This window comes from Callorhinchus milii, unplaced genomic scaffold (genome assembly GCF_018977255.1).
Source record: "Callorhinchus milii isolate IMCB2004 unplaced genomic scaffold, IMCB_Cmil_1.0 Scaffold3, whole genome shotgun sequence".
In the NCBI taxonomy this organism is placed as follows: Eukaryota; Metazoa; Chordata; class Chondrichthyes; order Chimaeriformes; family Callorhinchidae; genus Callorhinchus; species Callorhinchus milii.
In genome coordinates, this window is record NW_024704744.1 from 90,179,601 (window position 1) to 90,197,778 (window position 18,178).

At 45.6% G+C, this 18,178-nt stretch overlaps 1 protein-coding gene across 5 annotated transcripts in view; it reads left to right on the forward strand.

The window, feature by feature from the left end:
• Positions 1-18,178, forward strand: part of LOC103187635 (1-phosphatidylinositol 4,5-bisphosphate phosphodiesterase beta-1) — a 228,872-nt gene that overhangs the window by 73,170 nt on the left and 137,524 nt on the right. For all 5 annotated transcript variants that reach the window (XM_042333662.1, XM_042333658.1, XM_042333660.1 and 2 more), the window contains exon 3: positions 714-782. In XM_042333662.1, coding sequence (XP_042189596.1) covers positions 714-782 — 69 coding nt within the window. The remainder of the gene's footprint in view (positions 1-713; positions 783-18,178) is intronic.

An 18,178-nucleotide genomic window follows, 5' to 3' on the forward strand; every position in this document is an offset into this window, starting at 1 on the left:
GAGGTCCTTTGAGATGTTAATAATGATATAAGCATCAAATCAAATGCAAAAGAATGAAAAAAGTGTATTTGATATCAGAGATGCCATCCGTTGGATGAGATGTTAAGTCTCAGTGCACTCTGTGCCTATTTAGGTGGATGTTAAAGATCTTGTGTGCTATTCAAAAAGAAAATGGAGTTTCTCTCTCCCGGTGTCCTGGCTGACAAACCCCCCAGATAAAATCCATGGCTGTTTGTAGAATTTTGCTGTGTGCAAATGTTATGTGTTCATCCACAAAATACACAGTCACTTCACAGTAAATCCTATGAAGCACTTTCAGACATCTCATTGATGAGATGGAATATCAAATAACAACAACTTGCATTTATACTGTGCCCCTCATGCAGGATAGCGTCTCAGAGTGCTTAACTGTGGTGGAGTATGACGCCGAGTCGGGGGAGGGGCAGACTGCAGGAGAAGAGGAAGGTGTTTCCCCAAAGGAATTTCCCCTTGTGGCCTGGCCAATAATAAATAATAATAATAATACTTGCATTTGATATGGCGCCTTATCACATCTTTGAGACGCCTCAAAGTTGCTTCACAGAATATTCTGTGAAATGAATTGGTTTTGTGGATGAAAAGTGGTATCGAATTGCCAATCTGTACAAATGAGAACAATTTTCTCTGATTACCTCTTCCCATAATGACTCATATGTGTTTTTTCCCCTCCACAGGACACAGACCTGCTGGATATCAGCCACATTAAGGACAGCAGGACTGGAAAGTATGCTCGCATCCCCAAGGTAGGCTGGCCTCACTGTGTGCAAGCATAACCAGTGGCCATCAGTGCCTGATCCTCTTTGTCATTTGTGATGTTTCATTGACGTGCATCTTTGTAGCAAATAGATTTCAATGCCACAAACCAGCAAGAGTAAAGGCAGAAAAGGCAAAATACTTCAAATGCTAGAAATCTGATATAAAAACAGAAGTGGTTGGGAACACTCAGCAAGTCAGGCAGCATCTACGGAGAGAGGAAAGTGATTTGACGTTTTAGGTCAATGACGTTTTGTCAGACCTGGGGATTTTGGAAGGAAGTAGTTTATCCTCCTTCTCGATTGGAAGTACATCTCCCACTTCTGATGAAAGGTCATCAATTTGGAATGTTAACCCACTTTCCTCTCTCAATACGTGCTGCCTGACCTGCTGAGTGTTCCCCGAGTAATGCAGAGTCCATTTGCTGTAAAAATGGAAAATAAATTAATTTAGATATTTTATTAGCTGGTGGTAGCATTTCTGATTGTGGGGCACAGATTGTCTCGTTTCTGTACTATTGTCTTTCATTGTGCACTACCTCCCCAGGAAGTGTGTCCTGTGTGTGAGCGGGGACTGATTTCTGTGGCCAATTATTCCAATCGAGTAGGAGGATCTGAACAACACAACAACAACAAAATTACATTTATAGAACTCCTTTCACGTCGGGAGGACGTCCCAAAGCGCTGAACAGTCAGATGTCGGGGCCCGAGCATGGGGAAGGGGTGGTGTAGGGGTGAGGGAGGCAGAGAGGTGGGAGGGGGAACCAAAGGCACGGTCGAAGAGAAGGGACTTGAGACCGGCCTTGAAGGAGGCGAGGGAGGAGTGAGGAGAAGTGACCGTGGATGGAGTTCCAGAGTATGGGGGCAGAGAGGCTGAAAGCCCGGCCACTGATGGTAGGGTGGGTTGGGAGGGAGACATGCAGCAGACCGGAGCCCGATGAACGGAGGGAGTGGGCAGATTGGTAAGGAGTCAGCAGGTCAGAGAGGTAGGAGGGGGCAAGGCCATGGATGGCCTTAAAGGCGAGGACGAGGATCTTGAACTCGATCCTCTTGGGGATGGGGAGCCAGTGGAGTCGGGCGAGGGTGGGAGTGATGGGGTCGCGGAGCCTGGGGCATGAAAGTACACAAGCTGCAGAGTTTTGGATGATCTGCAGCTTGTGAAGGGAAGAGTTGGGAAGGCCGATGAGGAGGGATTTACCATAATCGAGCCTTGATGTGACGAATGCGTGGGTGAGGGTTTCGGCAGCCTGAGGGGTGAGGCAGTGGCGGAGTCTGGCAATATTGCGGAGGTGTTGGTAGGCAATGCCGGTCATGGCGCGGATGTGGGGGAGAAAGGACAGTTCAGGGTCAAACAAGATACCCAGGTTCCTGACTGGCTTAGTGAGGTTGAATGTGCAGCCGTGGATGTTGATGCTGCCAGTGCCCGAGGTGCGGAGGCGCTGGCACGAGCCAATCAGGAGGGCCTCGGTCTTGCTGATGTTGAGTTGGAGAATGTTGTCTCTCGTCCAGGACTTGATGTCGGACAGGCAGTCGGTCAGGACGCCACTAGTCCTGGAGTTGAGGGTGCAGGTAGAGGGATAGAGTTGGGTGTCATCCGCATACATGTGAAAATTTACCCCATGTCTGCGGATGACGTCACCAAGGGGGAGCATGTAGAGGGTGAAGAGGAGGGGACCTGAGGAACACCGCACGAGACGGTGCGGGGGCTGGAGGAGAAGCCGTTTGCCGCGACGAAGTGGAGGTGGTGTGAAAGGTAGGACCTGAACTAGTCAAGGACAGAACCTTGAAGGTTGAAGTGGGAAGAGAGGCAGTGGAGGAAGATTGAGTGGTCCGCGATGTCAAAGCCGGCGGAGAGGTCGAGGAATATGATTACAAACACAGGTTAATTTTGCAGATGAATTATAGAGGCTGAATAGAAAACAATCATTTTATTAGGCTTTATCTAGTCCTCTGCTTGAAAGTCCGTGAGTAGCACTGAGTTGAGGGAGTAAAACAGAAGTGGCTGGGAACATTCAGCAGGTCAGGCAGCAAATAATCTATGAGGAAAGTGAGTTAGCGTTTCAGGTCGATGACTTTCGTCAGAACTGGGGGATGTTGGAAGGGAACAGTTTATAAAGACAAGCAGAGAAAGGGGTGGGGAAAGAAAGACAAAGCACAATATTGAAAAAAAACACAAAATACTGCAGATGTAGAAACTGTAGAAATCTGATAACAAAAACAGAAGTCGTTGGGAACACTCAGCACGTCAGGCAGCATCTATGGAGAAAGGAAAGTGAGTCAACGTTTCGGGTTTTGAATGTTGACTCACTTTCCTTTCTCTACAGATGCTGCCTGACCTGCTGAGTGTTCCCAGCGACTTCTGTTTTTGTGTTTAAAGGAAAAAATGTGTTGGAGGAACAGGAAATGTTGAGATCACAGGTATTGATGATACAGGACAAAATGAGGCAATAGTGAGAGATTATAGGCCGAAAAGATGTGTCTGAGACCCAGAAGATATGTGAATGATTATAGAAGGGGGGGGGGGGGGGGGAGGAAGGCAAGGCTGAGGGAGGATGGGAGCCATGGCTAAGATCCGTCCAGAGCACTTGTTTAACTTTTGTAAAGGAGAAAGGTGTGAAACTTTCTCCAGAGATTCTTATCATTTTTACACTATCTTCATCTCCAGAGATAACCTCGAGGAAGAGATTCCATCCTATAAATTTACTTGGTTTATAACAATAATAATCCCTGCATTTAATACAGTGCCTTATCATGTCATCGAGATATTTTTGAATAGTGCCAGCCTTCAGTGCCTAGACTTGAGGGCCTAACATTGTGCGTTGTGGGAACTGCTGGAATTTAACCTACTATTCGAAAAGAGAGGGGAGTTTATTTCTCTAGATGTCTTGGCCAACAATCCTCCCAAATAAAATCTACCTTTAACGTCCACCTGCACAGGCAGATGGGACCTCAGTTTAATGTCTCATCTGAAGGATGACACCTCCGACAATGCAACACCCCCACAGGCACTGTATTGGAATGTCTTAGACTGTGTGATTCCAGGTCCCGACATGGGGCTTGAACCCACAACCTTCTGACTCAGAAGCGAGAGCAAGGCTGATGTAAGAACCCTAGGCTTGAGCACCCAACGCTGTGGTTGTGGTAACTGCTGAAGTTCAACCAGCTAAACCCATATAGTTTATCATTGAAAGCACAATTTACAAAATAATGCTTTGAGACGTCTCAACAAGAAGATAAGGCACTATTTCAAATGTAAGTATTATTAGTTGGTGCAAGTTGGCATTTTATGAATCATGGATTTTTATTATTTGTTGGTTTATGCTGGTATTGTTCTCCTGTCTCTTCCTCCACCCAATCCATTCTCTACTGTAGAGTCCAATTCATGACATTTGCAAACAACCCATCAATTGCAGCTCTCTTGTTACGTCACCAGGAGGCAGATGCGAGCAGTTTTGAAGTCTCAGTCACCAGTGTTTACTTGTGTTAGATGTTTGAGGCTTCAGTGAAAGAGGTTGCCCTCCAGGTCGATCTTGGACTTCAGTGTCAGTGAGACTGTCACCTTCTACATGGTAAACTCAAAGCAACCCTGTCAGAATCACTGAGACAGTATAACAAGAGGACACAGAGTTGTAAAGGGCAATTTGAGGTGGCCTGGCCAATTTCAATTCGCAATTTGGACAGACACCAGGAAGTAATTCTTTGCCTAGAGGGTAATTAATGACTGGAAAAGGTTTGCCAGGAAGGCGAAGTTGAGGGCAGGACACTGGGACTCATTTAAAAAGCAGTTGGATGCTGTGATGGGGGGGATGGTAGGGTGCATGTTCTGGAGGGAAGAGATCAGATGGGACAAAAGGTTTTAACCAAACCCATCTTGTGAACCAAAGCTGTCAGGGTGAAAAATATTGCAGTATTATAGGTGTGATTTAGCACAAAAATAAAAAATCAAATAATCATAATACCAAATTCTGTATTTGCTGTAGCACCTTATGTCATTGAAACGTCTCAAAGTTGTTTTTGATTTCAAGATCCTCTCAATTGATTTCAAATCCCTTCATGTCCTCGAGCCTCCCTGTCTCTCCGTCCTGCTTACCCCCCTCCACCACCTATTGCCTCTTCTTGGCTGACTCCGGCCTCCTGTTTGTTCCCCCGTCCCCTCCGCTCCACCCTCGGTGGTCGTGCCTTCAGCCACTACTCTCCAAAACTCTGGAATTCTCCCTCAATCCCTCCGCCTTGCCCCCTCCCTCCCCACCTTCAAATTCTACCTGAAGAGCTTCCTTTTTGATCATGCTTACGGTCACCTCCCCCCCCTCCCTCTCACTCTGGCTTGAAGTCAGATTCCGCCACTATCTAGCGCTCTGGGATGCAACAACGCGTGAAGGGCTCTATATAAATACAAGTTGTTGTTGTTGGTATGCTCTTGAAAGAAAGTTACAGAAAATCATTAACATTAAGGCTGTATTAAAGAAGCTGGATGCTCTGAAATGCTACAACAGGTGGAGTAACATACAGCGATCACCTAGCATTGCATTGCAACTAGGTGAGGAGACACTTCTAAACAGAATCGATCATTAGGAATAAAAAAAATAAAACTTCCCTTCTCAGAACTCAAGAGAACTCAAGAGCAACAAATGTCTCCATGATCAATAGTAGGTCACTTCCTGCAACATTATTCTATTTCTATTGGCTGACGCGTTTCACCCACACAATATACAATCAATTCATTTTACAGTATATTCTGTGAAGCGCTTTGAGATGTGATAAGCTTCAAGACGTGATATATCAAATGCAAGGATGATTATTATTATATAACAACAATAATCCTTAAATTTGATATAGTGCTTCTCATGTTAGAAATACTTCTCAAAGCATTTACTGTAAAATGCAGTGTCTGTGCACAGAACACTGTCCACAAATAGCGATTAAGTGAATAACCAATTCTTTTTATTGGGAGGATTGTCAGACAGGACACTGGGAGACACTCTTTTTGAGTAGTGCCAGTCATGGGATCTCTAACATCCATCTGAAAAGATGGCAGGTCGATTTACAGTTTCATCTGAAGGACGGCAGCTCAACAAGACAGGCATCACCCCAGCATTACTCTGGAGTGTCAGCTTAGACAATGTAATTCCAAGCTTCAAGGTCTGGCTTGAACCCACAACTTACTAACTCAGAAGCGAGAGTGACAGTCTATGAGAGGAAATGATTTTGCTACAAATCACTTTCAGTCAGGGTTGTGTACTGGTGGGGTGGGGGCTGAATAATAATAATAATCCTTGCATTTGATATAGCACCTTACACATCGTCGAGGCGTCTCAAAGCACTTCACTGGGCACTGTGTATTTTGTGGGTGAAACGCAGCAGACAATTGCACACAACAGTGTCCCACAAACAGTCGTGGATTGAGTGACTAAATTATTATTATTTTTTGGAGGGATTATTACCCCCGGAAAAGCGATCCACCAATCGACTAACAACCGGGTTCCTACTTACTGCTAGGTAAACAGAGGCGTGTGCGTGGAGTAGTGTGTGGAGTGTGGAGTGTGTGCCGAGAATCGAACCCGGGTCCTTTTGCTTCAGAGGCGAGTGCTCTAACCACTGAGCTACAGGATTGAAGGTGGGAAAAACATTTTAACAGTAGAAAATGCTTGGAAACTTTGAAGCTCACATTGTAGTGAACATTTAAAGAATTAAGATTTTCGGTTTGGAGCACACAAGAAAATATACAGCGAATGTAACATTTAGGCGATGAACTAAATAATTCATTGCAATCTTGAGGGACATCAATAATTTGACAGAGCAGATGTGTGTATTTTAGTTTGTTTAATGGAACAAGAGATGTGAGTACACTTTGCAGCTAAATGGAACACATGCCTTACCGCTGGCCATTAACACTGTATGGTCCAACACAACGCCAGCTGGTGCTATGAGCAGGGATGGGATCTCGGTTGGGCAGGGCAGGCTGGAGCAGGACTGGGTAGGGCAGGGCTGGGCAGGGCAAGGCTGTGCAGGGCTAGACTGGGCAGAGCTGGGCAGGACAGGGCTGGGCAAGATTGGGCAAGGCTGGTCTGTTCTGGGCAGGGCTAGGCTGGGCAGGGCTAGGCTTGGCAGAGCTAGGCTGGGCAGGACTAGGCTGGACAGGGCAGGAAAGAGCAGGGTTGGCAGACTCTTTGGACGGCTTTTTCAGCAAAAGACATGAGAGGAGAGGTGTGTCAGCTCTCAAAGCAAAATGCCATTTTACATCCAGGCTACAGCAGAGCTTCAGACATGTAACAGTCTAAGCTGTTAAAGTGAACGTTAAAGATCCCACGGCACTATTAGAAAAAAGAAGAGAGATTTTCTTTCCCAGTATCCTGGACAACATTTGTTTCTGACAGTTTTAACATCTCCAGAACATGTTAATGAGCTATCGATGTCATACGAGCTCACACAGGTCTCTAGCCCTCACTCACACAATGTTTGTATTCTGTGGGAATTTCTATATTTTATAAAATGTGCATTTAGAATGGGTTATGGGCTAGGTCAATTAAAAATTGCTGAAATATTTGCAAAAAATTGCAGGGTGGGGGGTTGTCAACTTTTACGAAAAATTGCAGGGAGTTGATTGGTGCTATTGAGGTACATTTTCTGCCAACCTACATTTTCACCTTATTTCTAAAAATTAAACATGAAGAAATAATGCATCATAAATTGTTGCAAATTTTTAAAATTAATTTCTTCTTTAACAAAAACTGGGTGGCCCATTTAGGGGTGGGCGGGGGGTACGGGCGCGGACATCAGTGCAGGGCTGCATCATCTGAACATACACCTTTGAATCCTCGTCCTTGCCTTCAAGGCTCTCTACGGCCTATCTCCTTCCTATCTTGGTGGCCTTCTAACTCGGTATCAACCTGTCCGCTCCCTCCACTCAGCAGGCTGCTCAACGTCCCCTGCCTGGCCCACCCCACCATCAGCAGTCGGACCTTCAGCTTCTCTGCCCTCGCCACTTGGACCTCCATCCCAAAGTCCCTTCGCCTCGCTCCCTTGCCTTCTTCAAAGTACGTCCGCTTCAACTGTGCCTTTGGCCACCTTCCTAGCCCTACCCTCCCTGCCCTCCGCCACTCTTGATCCCAATCCCCAGCTCGGGTCCAAATCCCTGATTGTCCAGCTCCTTGAGACGTCCTCCCAACGTGAAAGGTGCTGTGTAAGTGTAATTTATTGGTGGTATTGTTTAATGTTCTTGCCCCGTTTTGGCGTCCTTCTGCCAAACATACGGCTTGTTTTTGGAAGATAGTATCATCTGAGGATGTGAGAATCTGACAGTGTTGTGAAATGTGATTTGTTCCAGGCCACTCATCATGTGGAGCATTAATGAACTGGAGGTTGTCCAATTACATCAATTACCAATTAAAGAGAAACAAACAGTTTGGTCCCTCAGTGCTGCCTTTCATCAATGCTTGCCATCTATGGGAATTTTTACATTTCATAAAGCAAGCATCTGATCACAGCCATGCACATAAAGGAAGGTGGTAAATCTACTCAGTATGTGTGTGTGTGTGTGAGAGGGAGTGCATGTTACATACATGTGTCCACGTGTGTGTCATCAAGACGTCTCAAAGTGGTTCACAGTACATTACTGTTCTAATTAGCCTTCACCTCTTGAGTCAGAAAGTTGTGGGTTCAAGCTACATGTGAGGACTTTGAGCTCACAGACACTCGAGTGCAGTGCTGGGAGAGCGAGCGCTGCATTGTTTGAGGTGCCGTCCTGCGGATGAGATGTCAAACATAGGTCAATGTCCTGGCCGACAATCCTACCAAATATGATCAGACATTCACTTTGTGGCTATTTGCGGGACATTGCCGTGTGCAAATTGGCTGGCATGTTTAGAACACGCACAGTCACTATACCTGACATGAAAGGCACTGTAATAAATGGAAACATTATTATTTATTATTATTACTGACCACACCCCAAACACAGTTCAACCCTCCCACCCAACACACACACCCAACCCTCTGCACACACACCCCAGACATATATCTTCCCAACGTGAAAGGCACTATACAAAAGTAATTTTGTATTGTCTCCCTCCTCCCCCCCCACATATACAGACACCCGCACACCACCCCCCACACACACATACACACCACCTTTCTACACACACAGCCCACACACATACACCCTCCCCAGGCATACACATACAGATGTGCATCGTGCCCAACCACGCACACATTCATACGCATTCCTACATACACATATGCACACACATAGGGATACATGTACCACCTAAACGTGTGCACATAAAGACATTGACAAAATAAAGATGTGGTTCTATGCAGCCAGGAGAACTGAGCTAAAATCATCTTCCTTCAGAGCATAACGTCAATCAAAGGAGCCAGTGACACTCATTCAAAACAGGAAACATGTTTGTGTTAACATCCTGTTATGAAGGTTGGTTAGGAGACAGATAATAGGAAAATAACGCAATTAAAACTAAAAATATACAGGGGAATGGGAATCCAAATATAATTGAATTCTGATTTTGGCATTGTGCCTCGGGAATTCATTAGTTTATATATTGTGTTCAGTTCTGAGCACTTTGTTTCAGGAAGGATGTTAAGGCCTTGCAGGAGGTTTCCAAGAAAGATTCTGGGATTACAGTTATGAGAAGAGATTGGAGAGATTGGGTGTGTTTTCACTGGAGCAGAGAAGGTTGTGAAGGGGGCTTATAGAGGTGGGACAATAATGAGTGGTTTTGACAGGACCTGGAAGGACAGACTGGGGGCAGGGAGTCATCCTGTTCAGCTCTTGTTAAACCCCCAAGCCAAAGTCCTAACGGGTAGGATGATCCCAGCTGGATAAGCAGTGGAAACGCTTGACAGACAACGATATCAATGATAAGCTATGCAGTTTTAGTTGGTTAAACTCCAGCAGTTACTCCAACACACACTCTGGGGACTCCAAGCCTTGGCTCTCACCAGTCTTCGCCTGATACTCCGGAATCCAATCGTACACACAGGAATTTCGATGGATACATGGAATTCTCTGCTTGGTTTGGATGCTTCTAAGCACAGTGATGGGTTTCTTTGTGTGTCAGAAACCCAGTTGATCACGGTGATGGGTTTCCGTGTGTGTCAGAGACTAGGCTGTTCATGGTGATGCGTTTCCGTGCGTGCCAGACACCCGGCTGATCACAGTGATGGGTTTCCGCGTGTGCCAGACACCCGGCTGATCACGGTGATGGATTTGCACGTGTGTCGGACACCCGGCTAATCACGGTGATGGATTTGCACGTGTGTCAGACACCCAGCTGATCACGGTGATGGGTTTACCTGTGTGTCAGACACCCGGCTGATCCCAGTGATGGATTTGCATATGTGCCAAACACCTGGCTGATCACGGTGATGGGTCTACACGTGTGTCAGACACCCGGCTGATCACGGTGATGGGTTTCCGTGTGTGTCAGAGACTAGGCTGTTCATGGTGATGCGTTTCCGTGCGTGCCAGACACCCGGCTGATCACAGTGATGGGTTTCCGCGTGTGCCAGACACCCGGCTGATCATGGTAATGGGTTTACATGTGTGTCAGACATCCGGCTGATCACGGTGATGGGTTTACATGTGTGTCAGACACCCGGCTGATCACGGTGATGGATTTGCACGTGTGTCAGACACCCGGCTGATCACGGTGATGGGTTTACCTGTGTGTCAGATACCCGGCTGATCCCAGTGATGGATTTGCACATGTGCCAAACACCTGGCTGATCACGGTGATGGGTTTACACATGTGTCAGACACCCGGCTGATCACGGTGATGGATTTGCACGTGTGTCAGACACCCGGCTGATCACGGTGATGGATTTGCACGTGTGCCAAATGCCCGGCTGATCACGGTGATGGGTTTCCGTGTGTGCCAGACACCCAGCTGATCAAAACAAAGAAAAACCAAGAGGGAAGAAAGTGCTGAGTCAGGTAGGAAGAAGGAAACAAGAAGAGAGTAAGCTATCAGTTCTCTGTGGAATTATATTTGTTTCAATGATCACAACGTTGAACATTATAATAATTCCTTTACAACATTGCACAAAATATATGCAGAAACACATGAAGCCCTTGAAGGCTATTTTGGGATCTGCTTCAATAAAAGCTGAAAGACGCTGCTTACTGAGTGCTGCAAACCAGTCCTAATATTTATCGAAGTGATCCCATTGACTGTGAATCTGCAGGAGAAAGTACACTAACATTAATGGATTATTATTGTATAAAGCCTATTCATTCTCTCTTTGCTACTTCAGAGAATTATGATTGTTTTTAATGAGCGTTCTGTTCTCCCCATTGAACAGGGACAAAAACAGTTCTTATCACTTTTTCCGGCACACGTTTCCAAAAGTGATGTGATTTATGGTTTTGATTGATCTATTTTATTGCTCCAGTGCAATTGGGCCCCAAATATTTATGATTAGTTTAGAAAAGGTTGAGGTATTAAGGGTTGGATGTAATTTTTAGGCTTACAATGGCTGGTTCTATACGCAACCACAAATCTAACTTGGGAAACAGCGCAAACAGTTTGAATCTTTGCATTGTATTTGATACAGAACTTTATCATGTCATCGAGATGTCTCAATGTGCTTCACAGGATATATTATAAAGTGTAATGACTGTGTGTTTTGAATACAGTGACAGTCTTGGCTCCGTGCCAGAAGCAGGAACTGGGTATAGCTGGGGATCTTGGTGTGGCTAATATCCAGACGGGACTGAGCAATATACTGGGGCCCGAGGCAGGACTGTAATACACTCAGCCTTTCAACTTCAGGCAATGAGGAACTGAGGTACAGTTGCTGGCTACAGCAGTGGGATGGGCAGGTCACTAGTCTGTACCAGGGCACCACTGGCAATTCTGCGGGGAAGTCGATGCTTGCTGGGAATCTTAATTTCGAGCCAATTCTTTAGGGAACCCAAAATCAACATGCATCATACACTGCAAAATATAACCACACAAGCCATCCGCCTTCTCAACCTGTGAAGATATTTTGTTTATTTCACAAATTAACTTGGCTCCCACTGCCTGCCATCCCTGTGAGTTCTGTAGTTCAGTGGTTAGAGGACTCACCTCACAAGCGAGAGGACCTGGGTTTGATTCCCGGGCAGGGAGAAACGTTAGACAAATTTCCTTGCCTGTCTGCAAGCCAAACAAGGTGGATTCTAGGTGCTGGACATATGAACATGTGTCATAAACTGGGAATCCAGTAGCTGCCATCCCAAGCCTCAGAGTTTCCTCATCAGCTAACTGGCGGCCATCTGCCTTCAGTGTAGTGGGAGGACCTTTACACAGCAGCTTGTGACCTGCCAGCCACCTTGATGCACATCTCAGTGTAACTGCCTGATATAATGACCAATAATATAATAATATAATAATCAATATAATGACCAATCTTTCAGGAAATTACTTCAAACCCTGAGAACGACTACATTTTATCTTACATTTTAATTTAAATTTGCTTTTAAAATCAAAAATTACTCCACTGGGTGATTCTTGGCATGGTTTACCAGGGCCCAGGAATCTTTCCTGAATTATTTAGCCATTTGAATCTGCAAAACATTTTTAGATGAGAGCATACGTCTGATGTTAAAGGCACCAATACATAGCCCACCAATACATCCTTTGCAGATCAATATAATAATTCACAGCAGATTCTATTATTTAAATTAATAAAATAAATATGGTCAATCAATCCACTTCTGTTTGTTGGACGCTGCCGTGCGCAATTAGCTGCCGCGTTTTGCCTACAAAATATACAGTCAATTGTATATCTTGTGAATCAAATGTTAGGATTATTATTGGCGGGGAAGACTCGAAGGGCTGAATGGCCTACTCCTGCTCCTACATGTTATGTTATATGTTATGTTATTTTTTTTTTTGAAGGCATTATTGCCACTTAGGGTTAGGGTTAAGTGATCCCCCAATCGACTAACAACCGGGTTCCTACTTACTGCTAGGTAAACAGAGATGTGTGGAGTAAGGAAACTTGCCTAAGGTTTCGCTCTGCCCAGGAATCAAACCCAGGTCCTCTCACTTACAATGTGAGTGCTCTAACCACTAAGCTACAGGACTCCATGAGCTTGTGCGATCCTGCGATCCTGATCCTCAATGATTGTCAGAGACAAGCAGCGGGCTGAGCGGTGCAGGCTTTACAGGCTGGGAGACCAGGCTGAGGTCAGCAGGAGGAAGCTGTGGAACAAGGTAGAGGTGTCAGCCCGGCTAAGTGTCACACTCTCGCCTTCCAGTCAGAGTGTTGTGGGGTCAAGCCCCACGACGGGGTTCAAGCCCACATCTCTATGCCAGACGAATGTGGGCTGGTGGTTTTCAGCTCTCAGCCACACGTGTTGCTCTGTAGAGCCACAGTGTTCAAATAGAAACCACAGCCGGAATGAGACATCATTGCTTTGAAGCCAGTGTGGCTTTGATAGTGATTTTCTTTTTAACCTTTGGTCCACGTGGTGATGTCTCTATGTCTACCATTACTTCAGTGTCTCTGCAATGATCTCCACGCAGCTGGGTGCCCGATCAGGCCTGACAGCAGACGCATGGGGAAGAGGTGACAAAGATGGATTGAATTGCCGTTCAATGTGATATTCCATAACATTGATTGATTTCAGGGGAGTTAGTTCAGTGATGTTCTGGGCAAGCTTTGAATTGGGAATGGTTGCGTTAAATGGAGTTATTCCTGTAGTTTGTTGTGAAGTATCAATGCATTAGTTAAGCAAAGCTAGTTCATGCAAACCATGAAAAATACCTGGGACTTTATTTTGTGAGTTCACTCCCTCCCCACTCCCTCGCTATGGGAAAACCCAGGCTACTATTAGCTTTCTTTATAGCCCTGCCACTGCCACAGTCAATCAGTCCACTATTAGACTATAGACCAGCTCCTCCCATCAAGTTCATACCATTCTCAGTGTTGAGGACTCACTGCAAGCTGTGCCGAGCAAGACAGAAGTGGACAGTACAGAGCTAAACTAGCCCGCTCTGTAACCTGTGTAGTTGGGTGTTAATTAGACTCCACATCCCCCATAATGAATATAGTTACTGTCATGTAAATTAGACACAGGAAGGACAAGATGTTAAAGCTATTGTGCTCAAAATACTACAGAACTGAAACATTTCAGAGGTGCAAGAGTGTGTTATGTTAAAGTAATAATAGTCCTTTGATTGGCAGGAGGACTGCTCAAAGTGAATCACAGGATTTCACTGTGCCAATTTGACAGCCAATTTGCGCACAGGAATATCTCACAAGCAGCCATGGAGGGAGTGAGTGAGCAGTTTTATCTAGGTGATTGTTGTCCAGGACACTGGGAGAGAGAAACTCCCTTCACTTTTCCAAAATTGCCATGGAATGGGATCTTGGTTAAATGTCAGCCTGGACTGTGCCTGACGTGGGGCTTAAACCCATAACCTCCTGACTCTTAGAGGCGAGAGTCAAACTGACTGAGCCAGGCAGATGCCTACAACAACAATTTCCGTTTATATCGTACCCTTTCACACAGGGTAGTGTTCTGGAGCGCTTGACAGTGGCGAGGTCTGACTCTAAGCCGGGGGAGAGGGGGGGGTGGGAGGTGACTGTAAGCACGAACAAAAAGAAAGGTCTTTAGCGAAATTTGACAGTGGGGAGGGAGGGGGCAAGGTGGAGGGATTGAGGGAGAGAGTTCCAGAGTTTGGGGTGTAGCGGCTGAAGGCACGCGGAGGGAAGTACGCAGTTGGTTGGAGCCAGCCGAGCGGAGGCAGAGGATGGTGGAGTGGGGGGTAAGCAGATCGGAAAAGTAGGAAGGTGTGAGAGCAAGATGGGAGATTTGAAAAGCAGTGAGAGGATCTTGAAATTGAAAATAACTTTGAGACGGTAATTAGGAGCCAGTGGGGCCTGGCAAGGACTAGTGTGATACCTAATGCTGAATATTTGGGATGAATTCCTACGCTTTTCCGTGAACCTTTCATTGACTGTTTAACTACTTATGCTGTCAGACAGGCATTCCAGAATGTTGCAGGCTCCTTTCCCTACACTGGGAGTTGCTTCCTCCAATTGTGTACAACAGTGTCCTACCAACAGTCGTGGATTGAGTGACCAAATTAAATAGCGGATAGAGTACAAAATCCTCGTCCTCGCCTTCAAAGCCCTCCATGGCCTTATTCCTCCATGGCCACTCCACGTCACTCTCATCCTGCTTGATAGTTTTTGATTGATATAATCTCTGTGCCGTGTTATTTTCTCACTGCTCTGTTGTCTGGAGATACAATCTGTTGTCAGTGTAGCTTGAGCGAGTTGATGTTTCCCTGTGGATTCCTGATTGAAACCTGAAGGTATTTTGTTGGCATTCTGTATTGTGTACGCTTCACTTTGCTGCACTCCCGGCTTCTTTCATTTGCTCTTTCATTAAGCAATCCGCTCTGACAATGCTGCTGAGCACAGAGGTGGTGCCAAAGCATGGACTGTCACATCCACTTTAACTCGTTGCTCCACAGACCTCTGTCATGTACGGTTCCATCGTGGAGTCCTGTAGCTCAGTGGTTAGAGTACTCGCTTTGCAAGCGAGAGACCTGAGTTCAATTCCAGGCAGAGGGCGAAACCTTGGGCAAGTTTCCTTACTCCACACAGAGCCTAATAATAATCCCTCCAAAACAAAACAATAATAAATTGGTCATTTTCAATCTACGACTGTTTGTGGGACATTGCTGTGCGCAATTGGCTGCCGCGTTCGCCCACAAATATACAGTCAATTCACTTTACAGTGTGTTCTGTGAAGCGCTTTGGGACGTCCTCCCGACGTGAAAAGCGCTATATCAAATGCAAGGATTATTATTATTATTATCTTCCCACAGGAATGATGTCATGGTCACTGTATTATAATAATAATAATCCTTGCATTTAGTCTAGCGCCTTATTATGTCTTCGAGACGTCTCAAAGCGCTTCACAGAATATACTATGAAGTGAATTTACTGTATATTTTGTGGGTGAAATGCTGCAGCCAATTGCGCACAGTGTCCCACCAACAGTTGTGGATTGAGTGACCAAATTATTATTATTTTATTTGTGTTTGAAGGGATTATTACCTCCAGAAAAATGAACCGCCTATCGATTAACAACCAGGTTCCTACTTACTGCGAGATAAACAGAGGCGAGATAAACAGAGGCATGTGGAATAAGGAAACTTGCCTAACGTTTCGCCCTGCCCGGGAATCAAACCCAGATCCTCTCACTTGCAAGGCGAGTGCTATAACCACTAAACTACAGGACTCCACACTAACCTTGACTTGCCCACACCATCATGGTCACTAACCCTGGCCATCAGTTCCCGGGCAGGGTGAAACGTTGGGTAAGTTTCCTTAATTTCCGGGTTTCACGTTTCCGGGTGTAACAATCCCTTCAAAATAATAATAATAGTTTAGTTACTCAATCCACGACTGTTTGTGGGACACTGCTGACTGCAATTGGCTGCTGTGTTTCGCTCACAAAATAACCAGTCAATTCACTTTACAGTATATTATGTAAAATGCTTTGAGACGTCTCGAAGTCATGATAATGCAAGGATTATTATTTTTTACTTGTTGGTAGTATTTACAGTACAGGATATGGAAAAGATGAAATAATTCCCTCGTGTCTATGTGGAAATGATATTGCAAGTGCAAAAGCACTTGTTGTGGGGAGCATTGAATAAACAGTGATTCATTTGTTCCTAGTCGCTGATTGTATGAACCTTGTGTGTGAGAAAAGCCAATAAGGTCAGCTTCAACTGGAAGGGCCAAACAAACATCCAACGTATTGCAAGAGATCGTTCCTATATTGTAGCTGCGTCACCTCAACAACAACAGCAATGCTGGCATTTACACAGCACCCTCCACGCAGGATAGCGTCTCAGAGCGCTCACTGTGACGGGCTGTGAGAGAAGCAAGGGAGAAGTGTGAGGGGGAGGGGAATTCATCTCTCACTGTATGGTTGTTTGTGGGATGTTCCTATATGCAAATAGGCTGCTCATTTTCCAACAAAATACTGTACACATTTCCTACACTTTACAGTAAATCTTGTGAAGTGCTTTGAGAGGTCTTTCTGACATGAGAGGTGCTGTATGACACGTAAAGATTCTTCTTCTTATTATTATTATTAACTCCCCAAGATCCCCTTTGGGATTAGCTCACCTCAGTCGTCAGTAAAAGGCGATGGGGGTAGGGAAGCGAGGCATCAATGCTGATGTTCAGCTGTTATCCCCCCGAAAACTCTGGAACACTCTTCGTCTATTCCTCCAGTTTACCCCTTCCTTCTCCATGTTCAGGTCATGCCTGAAAACCATCCTCTTCGACCGTGCCTACAGTCACCTCCGCCACTGTCAAGCGCTCTGGGACACTACCCTGCGTGAGGGGCGCTGTGTAAATGCAAGTTACTTTTGGTGTTGAAAGCCGAGCACTGAATTCACTGTCATATTCTTAAACTGATGTGGATGAGGTGGAACCTTCCAGTGAACGTAGCAAAATTCAAGCTCCTTAAAAATAGAACATTTCAGAAATTGCAGTCGAAGCACAAGCTTGTCATGTTGTTGGATACTTGTTGCCATTGGTAACCGAGTAATAATAATTATCCTTGCATTTGATATAGCGTCTTATTACATTTAGCCCTGCCTGGGAATTGAACCCAGGTCCCCTCGCTTGCGAGGCGAGTGCTCTAACCAATTTTTAAGATGGGAAAATAATTTCTGATCCCCCCCACCCACCCCCAGCAGGGCAGCGACATGGGACGTCCTCCCGATGCGAAAGGCGCTATACAAATGTAATTTTGTATTGTATTATATTGTCTGTCAGAGCTTACAAATCATTGGGAATATGGCTTCTGCCCCATCTGAGAACCAAATCAATTACCACTCTCAAACTCAAATCACATCTCACCTTTAAAATGCTGATCGAGGTGTTAGTGATCACTGTCAAACCCACGTACACTGAGAGCCGTGCACACCATCCACACACACACACACACACAAACACACACACGCTGAGCCATGTGCACACACCACACACACACATACTGAGCCTTGTACCCCTCCCCCACCCCACACATACTGAGCTGTGTACACCCCTCTCTCACACACACACACACTGAGCTGTGTTCACTCCCCACCACACACACACTGAGGTGTGTACACCTCCCCACACACACCCCATGGAGCTGTGTACACCCCACCCCACACACACACACACAATTGTGTGCACACCCTCATCCACACACACACACACACACACAAAGCTTTGTACACCATCCACACAAACACATAAATACTGAGCTGTGTACACCATCCACACACACTGAGCTGTATACACCCCCCCACACACACTGAGCTGTATGCACCCACCCACATACACTAAGCTGTATACACCAC